Source organism: Lygodium microphyllum, chromosome 1 (assembly GCF_053477565.2).
Source record: "Lygodium microphyllum isolate KBCC chromosome 1, Lygodium_microphyllum_v1.1.10, whole genome shotgun sequence".
NCBI classification, from domain to species: Eukaryota; Viridiplantae; Streptophyta; class Polypodiopsida; order Schizaeales; family Lygodiaceae; genus Lygodium; species Lygodium microphyllum.
This window is the reverse complement of record NC_141135.1, coordinates 65,928,137-65,943,058: the sequence shown is the minus strand read 5'-3', so window position 1 is coordinate 65,943,058 and position 14,922 is coordinate 65,928,137. Positions and strand designations below refer to the sequence as shown.

Below are 14,922 nucleotides of genomic sequence, written 5' to 3'. Positions count from 1 at the left end.
ACTATGCTTTGGAGAGAGCAGAGAGTTAAAACAGGTGGCAACCTGATCATTGGCTAGGATTATCACAGCTTAAATAGCCAAACAATATGTAAGAATAAAAAGCATCCGTTCATGTGTATTGGCTGTTACCTTCTCAAGCTCCTTCACAAAGTCCGATTCCATTTCAGAAACAGGAGAGGCACAAGCCTGCTCTTGCTTTGAAATCCCAAGGTTTATTGGGTGCAGTTTTACTGCAGAAGTGTGCTCCTGCAATGGCTTCGGTGCTTCAAACTTCAAAGGTTTTGGCTGCACTTCTAAGACAGGACCTAGTGGTTGTTTCACCACTGTCAATGCTGCTCGAAATGGGACGCTTGGCTCCTTTGGTCTACTTACTGGTACTGCTTGGTTTGTTCTATCCATTTGCAGCAGATTGCTTGCCTCCTTTGATTCCTGTAGTGACCCTGCTCAGAGAAACAGAATCACATTTTATTTGCAAGACTCTGGACCAGAATTGTTACAAACGAAGCAGACCAGCTGCTGTGACAAATGTAGTTTGTGTTTCAGTCTTAACTTGTTACCATTTGCTGCATACAATGTGAAATTAAATTACTGAAGCAACAGGAACAATGTCGTAATTGTTTATCCTCAAACATAAGTTGGAGTTTCTACATTAAGCCCACAAGTAGAAGGTGTTCTACTGGGGCTACCAGCAGCTTGAAACAAAAAGAAACAATAAATGGAGGACCGTTTCACCACAGGTGACCCGGAGAGACAATTGGGTAAACCAAAACTTTACTCTAACTAGAAGGCTTAAGAATCAGGCTAGCATATATAGCATCTTGTTTGGATTATCAGGAGGCAAACTCACCAAGTTGTCTTTCTTCCGATATCTTCAGAGAAGATGGAGATAAGTCACCAACAGAATTTTTATTATGCTCATTCCTTAATTCACTAACTCTTGCAGAAGCCACAGCCTCAAGACGATCCTCTTTAACAGGCTTATCGTTCATCATCTTAGGACAGGAAAGGCCGCCCGCTTCTGGAATGTTTAGAGGAGGAGCAACAACCTCGACACCAGTCCACTTTGGGTCTGTCCTGCAAGTGCATATCATTTCACATGAATAAAACTTCTCTTAGAGGGGGTGGTAGTTCTGAGTTTCTCCAAACTGCATCAACCGATATGGTTGAAACAACATCAACACAAAGAACTTAAAGAGATTCTATCCTTTAGGAGAATCAAGCCTTTGCTAAGTCTAAAATAGCCAAGTATTTAGCATAACAGTTAAAACACACAAGAAGTAAGAAAATTTTACCTTGCAACAGAGAAGAGAGTGAGTTTTCCTTCAAGTGTCAAACAAAGTAGAACCGGCCCAGGTGGAAGCTTTTCCCCAGCCTCACTACCTGGCACAGGCAGCTGAATGTAGGAACTGGTGAGATCAACAGCCAATCCAACCACACTGTTATCATCATCATTCTCTGCAGATTCAAAAGTAATAGAGGAGGACAATTCAGATATACTACACCATGTTTATGATCCCATACTGTAACCGTACCACTTAATAGTTTATAAACCCATCAAACAATGTTTCAAGTGCCAGATCTTCAATGAAGCATCTAGCACTATTAGCATAAGCACTACAGAAATCTTAATGTCCTAGTAGAGATTGATCTCAAAACATGTCTAGAGCAACAGAGAAAACATTGCACATGCATTAACCAAGAACCTGTACATATCATTGGATTGGTAAAATAACAACTGCTACACAGAAGGTAACTGAGAATAAAGATAACTTGACTTTTCCTTCTCTTCCATTGTAAAAAACCAAAGATTAGCCAGTTATCCATAACACGCCATGGATCTCCAAGAACTCTGATAACTTAAGGCAACCAAATTACTCAAAAACAGGCCTGGATATCCTGGAATTCCGCATCCTCCAGAATTCCAAAAAACTGAAAAGCTGGGCTTCAAAAGAGGCATACCAGTTAATGCCAAAATTCTCGACTTTTGATTGGCCATGTACCTTGTCACTATGTGGATACTCAAGGCAGTCCTCCATTTGTAGTTTTATCATCACTTGGACAGCATTTGAGCACTATTCCCACTCCAGACGTCCAGATGCCACAGATCAATTGAGTCATAGGTCAGTTCTAGGTAGAATCTAATTGTTTCAGCATACTAGATTAGTGCATAGACAGCAAGATCCAGGCATGCCATCGAGCAGGATGATGTTTTTACGGCAATAAGTGGGAGATATGGATTTCTTTATCTCTCTCTCTCCAAGATATGTTTTTTTCATACTTCCAAAGGACAACACAAGTAACTATGAGTGTATGAGGAGGAGAGATGCTATTTCAAGTTCCACGTCTTCTTCCACTTGGATACACCTATGATCCAGCAGTACCGGCCACCAGATTTTCCTTTTACAAAGAGTGTATTGGAACCTCTTCCAAGGGCATAGCTTGCAGATATACTCTATTGAATATTTATTTCTGTCATCACAATGCTTCTACTGTACTTTAACCTAGGTTCTTCTCTTAGCTGATTATCAAAAGGATTTTCTTTCGTTGGGAGAAAAGGCATAATAAGCGAAAGTCTGACCTTCAATTCCACACAATCCATTCCCCTATTCAATTTTGTGCAAGGGGAACAGGAAAGGAACATACTAAATAGGGAACACCTATCAGAATCATGATAAAAAAACGCTATGGATAAGAATACATTACGCACTCCTACCCATTTGAGAACAGCATTGCCATGCTGCATGTTGATATGACCATCACCCAAGGTTCACAAGTCAGCAACCATGTGCACACTATTGCTGGTATCTTGCACACATATGGCAGCATTCCCTCACACAAAAGGCAATTTGAGGCCGCCATACAGCACTGCCTACAAAAGTTGGTATGATCACTACCGCACACATAAGCACAACTTCACAGGCAGCTGACAATAGGGCAGCTCATGAGCCATGCGTCACTGTCTCACTAGACAAAGGACATGGGTTCTATATATGAGAATTGAGAAACTCTAGCACAATGCTTTATGGAAACTCTAAGGATACTTGTTCCGAGAGATACCAAGACCACCACCATGCGACCTCCAGGCTCCACCGGTGGTCTAACATGTGTATGTCCACGCCCTCTACTACACTCATCAAGCCCTACCTTATTGCACAACACCTTGTCCTACAACCTCATCTTTTCCCCTGCCAACCTGATAATATGGCAACCTCCTCCCAGATATGGCAAAAATGGCAATGACAGGTCTATGCCAATGATGATGGTGGTGATTGGCAACTGCAACTGCGTAATCTGCAACAGTCCTGACGACTGACTCACTGTGTGGCTGACAAAGTACTATCAATGACGTCCAATCCTAAATGTTGAGATCATCTCTTAGCTGTCGCAGGTGCATATGGACTACCCATTCTTCATGGCCAAGCCAGATGGCCAAGATTGGACACTCTCATATGCTTTTCACACAAGCATGCATCTAGGCTGCCAAGAGGAGGCCTCTCTACAAGACCTACACAAAGACTAGGAGAGCACAGCATTCAGGAGGAGTGGTAATATTATTTAGGAAAGCCTAGTGAATGTAATACAATTACTACAAAAGGATGTAAGAGGCCAGATACATGTGGAACTAAGTACACGCACACACACCGCAACAAACTCACACTAAGATGTCTTTTCTGCAGTGTGTTGTTTTCCTCCAACTCATTCATGCTATGCATCACAAGCAAAGGCACCCTATATGCCTTGCAAACATCACTATATAAAATGAGTCACCAAAGACATGTGTTCTTGTTTCATGTTTCGAGGCTTTAATGTTTCATCTCGTTGCCTACCTTGAGGTTTGGAGGTTTTGAGAATGTTACTGATTATAATTAAATTTACTATGTATTAACAGTATTATTGCAATAAATAGATCCATTAAGTAAAAACCTTCATTTCACCTGGATCCTAGATCCTAGATCCTAGAGTCAAAAGCTTAAAGCCTAAAACAAAAACATGAATTTCACCTACTCATTTAGAAATTAGCATTCATGATTTACAAATCACAACATAGAGGCTACAACATATGGATACTACGTGATGCAAAGTAAACGTAAAAACTGATGTTCATGAGCAGAATCCTTGAGGAGATTCCTTGTTGGGAGGCATTTGTCACTAAAGGAGGAATAGGTGGAGTGTGAAAGAGGTGGTGGAGGAAGTGTGGAGGAGGAGCAAAAGGAAGAGGAAGAGATGAGGTGGAGGTGGAGGTGGAGGTGGAGGTGGAGGTGGAGGTGCAGTTGAAAAAGATGCAGGACGAGAACATGCATAAGGAAAAGAAGTGATGGCACACAAAAGGAGGGGGTGGAAAAAACAAGAGCTGAAAAATATAAAACAGCATACATATTCTCTTTTTTACAAAACCCTGAAAGAAATTTCCATTCCAATTTTAAAAAAATCATTTTGTGGCTCTATTTCATCCAATGAAACAAAACATTCCATGTGTTTCATTGTTTCATGTTTCATCAAGGCGAAATGGAATTTTCAGTTACTATCCATGAGGGACACTATGTATGGAGAGATACCTCTACAAGAGACAGGTTTACAAGAATCTCACAAGATAGAGGGATGTAAGGGTATGGGACGCACCTCTATGGGCTTGGGAGGTGAAGATAGGCTGGTTATTTATAATTGCTTAGTAAGGTGGCCAAATTCACATGCTCTCTCTTTTGCTGGAATCATGGTAGAGGAGTTAACACAGTCAACCACCTAATAGGCTCACTAGATTTATTTCACAACTTCCACAACGTCATGATTTAAAACAGACTAACTTTGGCTGCCACCAAACATGCAGGCTTGTCTTTCTCAATGAAATGTCAGGGAAGAGGCAAAATCCAGTCCTATATGCAGGCAAACATCCAAGTTATCACTTTACACAATGAGACAGCCCATATATATAGGAGTTTGTGGTATGAGATCGTTTATGGGACATTGACAACAAAACCCTTGGATGAACTGATGGTAGCCCTAGCAGATGTACTACATGTATAGTTACACTCATACATCGTACAGACTTTACAGTGTGCATTTCCACATAGCAAAGCTTTCAAAGGTAAGACTCCATGAAACAGGTCCTCCAAAACACATACAATGAAGAATGTCATGAGACTACAGATGGAGAGATCTCACTGCACACTTTTACACGTAGCCAGGCAAAGAGACTTTTCAAAGCCTAGTGTGGAGCAAGAAGTGCAACCACCTACTTAAGCTTGAAAAGGAGATCTATCAGCTATTAGTGGGGCAGGATAGCAAGAGAGCTTAAAGAGGTTTAGATCTCGTCAATAAAATAATAGTAAAACTAAAAGATCTCAACTTGTGAATGCTAACATAAATCTTGCCATTCCAAACGATATCCAAAACATATAGTATCAAAGCACCTTGAAGCTCAATTCTTGGGATGTAATTGTCCATTGCATACTCAAACTTGTAAGGTTCAAGCTTGTCATCTTGCATTAGCCATCCAAGCAGACCAATATGATCATCAACGCACCTTCTGCTCGTGACAATGGTGAAGTCCCTAGCACAAAAATAGGGGATAAGCAAAAACGACTGTGTCAAATTGTAAATGCCCATCAAAACAACTATGAAGTCACTCACACAACTACATAGTAGTGCAAACTACGATGTCATCGTAGGGAACCCAACTAGTATTGTTTAGCCAATTCTATGACAAAACAATAATAATCCATATTATGAGAAAAACAAAAAAGCATTAGAAAGGCACAAAAGACACACAAAGAAAAAACTAAGCCTCAATTGTACCCTGAAGGCTAATTCTCCATCAAATTAAAGAAATACCCTTTCTCCGTATTCTATTTGCTTAATTTACTGTTAAAGCAGTAATTTGTCTTTGCAAATTAAGGATATACTGCCCTTTGAGCTATGAAAGCCCAGTTTCAAGGTTCCGTTGCCAGGGCACCATCATCTTCTATAAGGAGGTGGGCTTGAAGACATCTCTAGGAGCAAACACGTGCATTTGGGCTTGCCGTTACCTTATGGCAGCAATGTTTTTACTCACCAAAGACAATAAATAGCATACACAATTTAGTGAAAATGTCTTGCAACAGTAGTGACATGAATGAGGAGCAAGAATCCTGTCCACAAAGGCAATGTGTGCAATATTTTGAATCACAATATGCTCAAAATCCTTCAGGAAAGTGAGCAACGAATGTGATTGGTGAGCACGCAGCTCATTCACATACAGCCCCTCAAATTCAAGATGAACAAGAAATAGATGCAATGTGTAGGGAACAAATGGCAGTGTTGTAAACACATGGTATTTAACAAAAGTTCAAGATGAACAGGAACTAGATGTAATGTTTAGCACACAATTGGCAAATGTTGTAAACACATTGCAACAATTACGGTTTGACTCTATGGGTGTGTACATGGATGTGTGAGTTCAAACCTTGGATACAACCTTGAGGCATCTTGCATCTTCCAAATTTCAATCCTTCTTGGAAGAACAACAACAACAACAAACCACCAAAAAAAAAAACAAACAAACAAACAAACCACCACCTCAATTTGCTGATTATATGCAGGTTACTACCCAAGTCAAAGGGAAAAAGGCATAGTCCATTTACATAGCCATGTCAGGCTCATGCACCTTCGTCTCAATCAATAACATTGAATGCACCACCACTAGTGATGCTGAATATGTGGGGCCTCTTATGGACAGCAAACAATTTTTCTGCATCTGCACATTTAGGTAAGTTTAGGGGTTATTCATTGTTTCAAGTTATGGAGGTTACCACACCTGCCAATGTTGGCACACAAAATACAATAGGATTTGAGATTCCTGTGCAAGGTGTTCACATGAATCCTTATGGGCCATTGCAGGCTGAAACTATAATGCCATGTATGGTATCATTGGCATATAGCCAAGTATGCAAACTAATAGTTGATCCATTAGGAGGCCCTACAAGGCAAATGACAAACACAAATGCAGCAATGGCATTACATGGGCCACAATTGTTGCAAGCACCAGATTATGATAATTTGACACCTTTACTTACAAAGAGGATGAGACAATGGTCAAGTTAGAAACCTTCAATTGTGTACAAGGAAGCCTATGATGGGACAGTACAGGGAGTGAAGACTACACAGAGATGGATGGAGAGAGAGACACACACAAAATGTTGCTTTGTGTGGTGCCTCAATAGCTCTCTAGTGAGCAGCCCCTTATTGCCTTATCACTTACCACATGAAGAATGAGTGTATACATGTATATTACAATTAGTGAGATGGGAAGTTAGCCACATTAGCCTTTACTTCAACAACCTCCCACTTGAAGGCTAATGTGCCTTCAAGGGAGAAGGAACAATAAGAGAATATATGAGGTACTCTATCCCCATGCATATCAACTTCCGACAATGTGCAAAATTCTCAAAGGGTAGACTCTTAGTGAGAAAGTCTCCAAGAATTTCATCTATATGCACATTGACTAGTCCAACACACTTATCACACATATCCTAGAGTTGACTTCTTGTTGTCAACATTCCCTGCATCACATACATCTATATACCCAAGTACACCACCACTGCTCCTCCCAAAGTATATGCATGTATCCCTTGTACCACTCAAGTACCTCAAGATGCCTTTCACTAGTTCCTAATGTTTCTTGCCAAGATTTGGCACGCACGTATCCCTTTTACCACTCAAGCATCTCAAGATGTCTTTCACTACTTCCCAATGTTTCTTGCCAAGATTTAGTATGTATCTACTCACAACTCCCATTGCGTATGCAATGTCCAAGTGAGTAGCAATCATGGCATACATGAGACTACCCATGCATACTATATAAGAAACCCTGGCCATTTCAATCTTTTCCACATCATATTCGGACAATCATCAACACTAGGTTTCCATATGGAGACAATGGAGCACTTATTGTCTTTCCCTCTCCATGTTGGAACGTTGCAATACTTTGCTTATATAATCCTTTTGGGACAAATGGATCAGCCTCTTTGTTCTATCCCTAATTATGTGCACACCAAGAATACGATTGGCATGTCCCAAATCCTTCCTCTCAAAGGTTTCCATTAACCTTTTCTTTAGGGCATCAATCCCATACCTATTTGTCCCACCAATTGACATATCATCCACATATAAGATCAACACTATCAAGTTGTCATCCTTTAGCTTTTCTAGTGCATAAGCTATGATCTATCTCACTTCTTCTCTATCCATAAGGATGCATAAAGAAATTAAACTTATTATACCATTCGTGTGGGGCTTGCTTTGAGCCATAAAGATTCTTTTTTAGCTTGCAAACAAGCTTTTTTTACCCTTTTCCACAAAAGTCCTATGGTTGCTGCATGTAGATGTCATCATGAAGGTCAAAATGTAAGAATGTCGTCTTTACATCCAACTACATAAGGTCCATATCTTCTTTAGTCACTAACAAAGAGTACTCCTTTTCACCACAAATGAAAAGATCTCATCAAAATCCACACCTTCAATCTATCAAATGTTTTTGGCTACCAAATGTGCCTTGTACATTATCAACTATAACCTTCAATTTATAGACCCACTTACATGGCAAAGCATTCTTGCCCTTTAGCAAAGGAACTTACTCCCAAGTATAATTCTTCATGATAGAATCCATTTCTAATTGAATGGCTAGCTCCCATTTAAGCGTGTCATCACGAGTCATAACCTCTTTGTAGCATCTATTAGTATTGTAGGCCATCTCATGGGCTATGAATCGATGCCCTTTGATCAATAATCCTAGCTCCCTAGGCATTTAAAATGTCATTAAATGTAATTGTTGGCCCTAGTGTCCTAGTGATCAATAATCCTAGCTCCCTAGGCATATGTCATTAAATGATTTGTTGGCCCTAGTGTCTAGGACACTAGGGCCAACAATTGCATTTAATGTTTTCGGCTACCAAATGTGCCGTGTACATTGGCTTAGCATTATCAACTGTAACCTTCAAATTATAGACCCACTTACATGGCAAAGCATTCTTGCCCTTTAGCAAAGGAAATTACTCCCAAGTATGATTCTTCATGATAGAATCCATTTGTAACTGCATAGCTAGCTCCCATTTAAGCTTGTCATCAGGAATAATAACCTCTTTGTAGTATCTATTAGTATTGTAGGCCATCTCATGAGCTGTGAACTAATGCCCTTTGATCAATAATCCTAGCTCCCTAGGCACTTAAAATGTCATTAAATGCAATTGTTGGCCCTAGTGTCCTAGACACTAAGTGATACTACGATTAGGGTTTCCTAAAACGATTAAGCTATTTGGGTTTCATTTTATTATGACAAGACACTTTGTACGTCATTATCACATAAGTGTGGCATTATTCATTTTGGTCGCCTTGAGTGTTGTATTCTCTCTCGCTCATTAATACATTGCCTCTCATTTTGTGAGAGAGTCATTGTGCATCCATTAACTCATTTATTATCCTTCATTCTCTATCAATTAAATGTCCAATTACTTTACACCTGGTCCAACATTGATATCAAAGTGGCTTACCTTCATCGCCATCGCCATCGCTCGCAACCACCTGCTATGCAACCATTGTCATTGAACGTCACAACTCAGACCGACTGCCACCCAAAACCATTGCCACTATGCCAGCTTCTATAAACCTTGACGAGTGGCAATTGACAATCACACATCACCATTTCGACCATTGTCACTATCACTTGATCTCTTCTTTCTTCACCAATAGTTTTCACTACCTTGATTATCCCCTTCAAACCAACAACACTACCTCATCCTCTTCATAGACAATGGACACGCCAACTTGTCTTCAACATCATCTCATCTACTATTGAGAAATAAATTTATTTTTGTGCTATCAACTTGTTATCTCTAGTCCCTTGAGTTATCTTGCCAATTGGCCAAGTCACCTACTTGTGACAATTCATGGTGTAACGAACAGTCTTACAAACGCATTGCCCAAACAATAGTCTACTTGCAAGCACAATCACCACCTACTACCGCCTTTGATTGTTGCCTCCGCACCTAGTTGTTCCCAGCTTCATCTAACCCCAATCACATTGATGTGTTACACACCACCCTGCAAACCGACCAAACCATCATCGATCTTATTGCCTAGACGCCCTCACCCATCTTTAATTTTGGTACTTCACTATCCAAGCGACAATTAACCGACAGGCTACCACGTCCTAAAATTTTCACACAATTTAAGCCTCTATTCACACTCAATGCCCCACCCAAGCATAGTTTGCGGAAAATTTAGGGATTTCTCCAAATCACCCAATTTTTCCCCAATTGAAAGAAAAATTTTGGGGCTTTTCAACTAGTACTCCAAATTCATCACCAAACTAAAGGAATTTGGCGCCCGCCTTTGTCAAATTTGGGGATTTTTGTTGCATGCCTCCAATTTCATTGTCAAAATTAAAGCTTTTCTAAAATTTGGCATTCTTCATCAACATTGAGGCCCAACTCATCAAAAGGTGTGACATTTAGCATCATCCAAGTACAAAAATCACAAAAACTCTTCCATTTTCTCTCCATGTTCTCAATAAAATTTGGGGCGTTTTCACCTTTCAAGTTCTAGTTCACCCAAATTTCTTCAAGACAAATTGGGGCTTTTCTGAAATTCATCAAATTTCATCAAAACCAATGTTCAATTCAGCTCAAAGCACAACATTCAACACCAAATCAAGTCATCATTTTATCCAATATCTTCAATTTCTCTTCAAATTTTGGGTTAAATTTGGGGATTTTGCCCAATCTTACCTCCAAGGCACTCAAAATTTGGGGCTTTTTCCTCAATTCAATTTTTGTGGCCTCGACATGCTCAAAAATCATATTATTTGGTTGTCGGTCCTGTTTTTTCCCAAAGACAAAGTTCTATTATTATGGTACATTTATTGAGCAAATTCTCAAATTCTACTGCTGTCCATATAATCGCAGCATCTCAGCACAAATCTCTGATTTTAGCATATAGGTAATATTTTATTTCTGAAAACTATTATTTTCAATTTATTTTTCTCTCCTTAGTATAATAATAATTTGTTGGGTATGCTTGGTGCCAATGACAAGCTCAACAACACCAATTAGCTGATGCAATCTACATGATACGGCATGTTCTTGTCGCAAAGGATTTATGGCATATTATCAACGGCGACAAGCAAAGGCCAATATTCCAATACTAGCACCATCTCCCACCTCCACATCACAACATGGCTCACATGATGCCGAATCCTCTTCCTCTTCCACATCGCCTCCCACTCAAAAGCAATTTAAATGAGATAGCCGTGACGCCCAAGCACATGCCCTAATCCCTTTAACCATGAAAAGAGATATCATTCCACACATCCGATCACGCGCAATAACCAAGGATGCATGGGATAAGCTTACATCATTGTATCAAGTGCGCAATGATGTGCGCGTTGCTTACCTTTAACCATGAAAAGAGATATCATTCCACACATCCGATCATGTGCAATAACCAAGGATGCATGGGATAAGCTTGCATCATTGTCTCCATTACACAATGACGTGCGCATTGCTTACCTATGTAAGCAACTAAAAGACATTCACATGGAAGGAGGAGGTCATATGGATGCCTCTCTCACCGGCATCAGAGATCTCATTGAGCAATTATTAAATATTGATGAAGCGATCATAGATAATCAGCTTGTTTACATCACTCTTAATGGCCTACTAGAGTCATATCAAGGTTTTGCTATCACCTTGCAATTGGTAACTATGGGTCACCAAGTTACCTACAATTTCGGCCAACTTGTCTATCTCTTATTGCAGGAAGAAAAAGGCGTCTCAACCGCAAAGCTACTATAGCAACTGAACAGGCCTTTTTGACTCATCATCGTGGAAAGGGTAAACCTAATGTAGAAAACAAGCCTACTAGTCAAAAGTCACTAAACTAAGAACTTTTATGTTGGTCGTCCTTCTACTTCCACTTCTTTTTTATCAAAGACATCCTTCCATATTGGTCCATCCTCTTCCAACCCTTCAAAGGGTACAATCAACAAACCCAAGAGGTGTAATTATTGCCGAAAGATAGGGCATGACATCATTGAATGTTGTAAGCGCATTGCATCGGAGGAGGAGGAGTCGAGTCTTGTTCTCACACATAAGACCACGAACTATACTCAATTTAAAGATTTTACTTTTTTCATTCAATGTCAGTATAATCCTTCTATTCATGATACCTATTTTTCTATTAATGATACGGCTTCTACTTGGTATTTTGGCAATCATGCATCTAAGTAAGTCACCTCTTGCCAAGCATAATTTTTCTCTCTCACACGTATCTAAGGGGGGTACAATCATGTGTGCTAACAATGCCTCCTATGTAGCTAACGGCATTGGTCATGTGCAAGTTGTCTCTATTTTGGGCACTTCGTTGACATTGTACAATGTTCTCTATGTGCCCAACATCAAGAAGAATCCTATTCCCATTTCAGCCATTGCAACTTCAAGGTTTTGTATCATTTTTTATGGTCCCTCTCTTGACATGCACCCTCAGTAAAGGTCTCTATTGTCTCGATACATATGATCACCAGCTTGCTGAAAATTCTATTGATACTACCTTATTAACAAAGGAATCTTTCCAAGATATACATTTATGGCATCGAAGGCTTGGCTGGATTAACTAACGAGCATTGATGAAGCTCTAGTTAGAGGATATGGTTAGAGACCTTCCAGAAATTCACTTACCATCAAATCGCATTTGTCAAGGCTATTTACTCGGTAAGATGCACCAATTCTACTTTCCTATGGACTCTTGTGTTCATTGTCCATCTATTTTGCATCTTCTTCACAATGATATTTGTGGTCCTATGTGAACCAAATCTCTTGGTGGATTCCTATATTTTGTCACCTTTATTGATGACAAATCCCGATTTACTCGGGTAATGTGTAAAAGTTAAGTCTGAAGTCCTCCCTTGCTTCAAAACTTTTATTGCCATGGTGGTGAACCAAAGCGGCTCCTATATTTGGACCCTTCGCATCGATAGAGGGGGTGCATACCTTTCCAGACAATTTTCGAAGTATCTTGCATCTTGAGACAGCAAGTAGCCTCTTCCTTTGGCTGCCCACACACAAGTCTCCGCTCCCAAAGAACAAGGTAATCTTCTTGCATGTGCATTGGTGGCTATAGCATGCAATGAAGAATGTTTAGGCTATAAAGATGCTTTTTCAAAAGATCATTGGGAGGAAGCAATAAAGGCAGAGATTGATCCCATCCATCAAAATGACACTTGGGAGTTATGTGACTTGCCTCATAGCAAGCATGCAATAGATATCAAATGGATTTATAAAATTAAAAGAAAGTCAAATGGTTCTATTGATAGGTACAGATCCCACCTTGTTGCTAAGGGCTATGCCCAACAGCAAGGCATCAACTTTAAGGAGACCTTTGCCCCTACCTCTCACATTACTACCATCAAGAGTATTATTGCCCTTGCTACCCACTTTCTTTGGGAAGTGCATCAGCTAGACATCAAGACCGCGTCTCTCCATGGATATCTCATTAAAGAGATTTATGTTTCTTAGTCTCCAGGATTTGAACTCAAAGACTCCGAGCACAAATCTTGTCCTATCAAGAAGGCTTTGTATGGTTTAAAGCAAGCTCTACAAGCTTGGTATTCCTACATACATTCTCATTTATTGCATCTTGGATTTTAGCCCCTACTGAGGCTACTCTTTACATTTGACATCAAGGATTTGATTTTATTATTCTTGTACTTTATGCTGAGGACATGCTTGTCAATGGGACCAATGTTGGTCAAATTGGAGCATTTAAGGCTGATTTACAGCAGACCTTTGCCATGATAGATCTTGGGTCTCCTTCACTACTACTTGGATATCCAATTTGCTACCATTAGGGGAGGCATCATTATATGACACAGTCCAAACATATTGGACAATATCTTTAGCGCTTTCAATTTGAGGATTACAAGCCCGTGTCTACTTCCTTGAAGCCTCATTTCAAACTCACTGCTAATTGTGGTAGCAAATCCTTTGACACTAATTTATATCAACAGGTTGTTGGATGCTTGATTTATCTATGTCATAGGAGGCCCGATCTACAAAATTTGGTATCTCCCAATTGAGCAGAGTTATGCACAGCCCTTCAATACTTCATTAGCAGGCAATAAAATATGTATTTCGATATATTAAAGGCACACAAGATATCCAATTTTCCACCATTGAGGGGGGCATCATTATATGACACAGTCCAAACATATTGGACAGATTCTTCAGCGCTTTCAGTTTGAGGATTACAAGCCCGTGTCTACTCCCTTGGAGCCTTGTTTCAAATTCACTGTTAATCGTGGTAGCAGATCCTTTGACACTACTTTATATCAACAAGTTACTGGATGCTTGATTTATCTGTGTCATAGGAGACCTGATCTACAATTTGCTATCTCCAAATAATGCAGATTTATGCATAGCCCTTCAATACTTCATTGGTAGGCAATGAAATATGTATTTCAGTATATTAAAGGCAGACAAGATCTTGGCCTTTCCTACGAGGCTGATTCTTCACGCTCTTTCCATGGATATTCTAACATTGATTAGGCTAGTTGTTTAGATTCTCACGTCTCTCATAGTGGCAGCTGCTTCTTCATGGGTACATCTCATGGTTCAGCAAGAAACAAACTACAGTTGCAATTTCCAAATGTGAAGCTGGGTACAAAGCAACATTCACAACCACAGTGGAGTGTTTGTCTATGCAAGTTAATTGCAAATCTTCATGTGCACCAAACGACTGGAACACTTATCTACACTGACAGCCAGAGTGCTTTGGCCATTGCACAAAACCTAGTGTTCCATGCCTGCATAATGCATATAGAAGTTCATTACCATTATGTTTGTGAGTGGATGTCAACAAGAGATAGAGTTGTCTTATATACCCACTGTAGACAACCTC

The 14,922-nt window shown here is 39.9% G+C and overlaps 1 protein-coding gene across 6 annotated transcripts in view; it reads right to left on the bottom strand.

The window, feature by feature from the left end:
* Positions 1 to 14,922, bottom strand: part of LNO1 (Nuclear pore complex protein) — a 207,234-nt gene that overhangs the window by 111,486 nt on the left and 80,826 nt on the right. For all 6 annotated transcript variants that reach the window (XR_015690891.1, XR_015690892.1, XM_087678094.1 and 3 more), the window contains 4 exons: positions 5,409 to 5,548; positions 1,293 to 1,455; positions 848 to 1,074; positions 130 to 440 (listed from right to left, as the gene is read on the bottom strand). Coding sequence is in view for 4 of the 6 variants with exons in the window: in XM_087678094.1 (XP_087534220.1) it covers positions 130 to 440; positions 848 to 1,074; positions 1,293 to 1,455; positions 5,409 to 5,548 (841 nt within the window). In the remaining 2 variants the exon portion in view is untranslated. The remainder of the gene's footprint in view (positions 1 to 129; positions 441 to 847; positions 1,075 to 1,292; positions 1,456 to 5,408; positions 5,549 to 14,922) is intronic.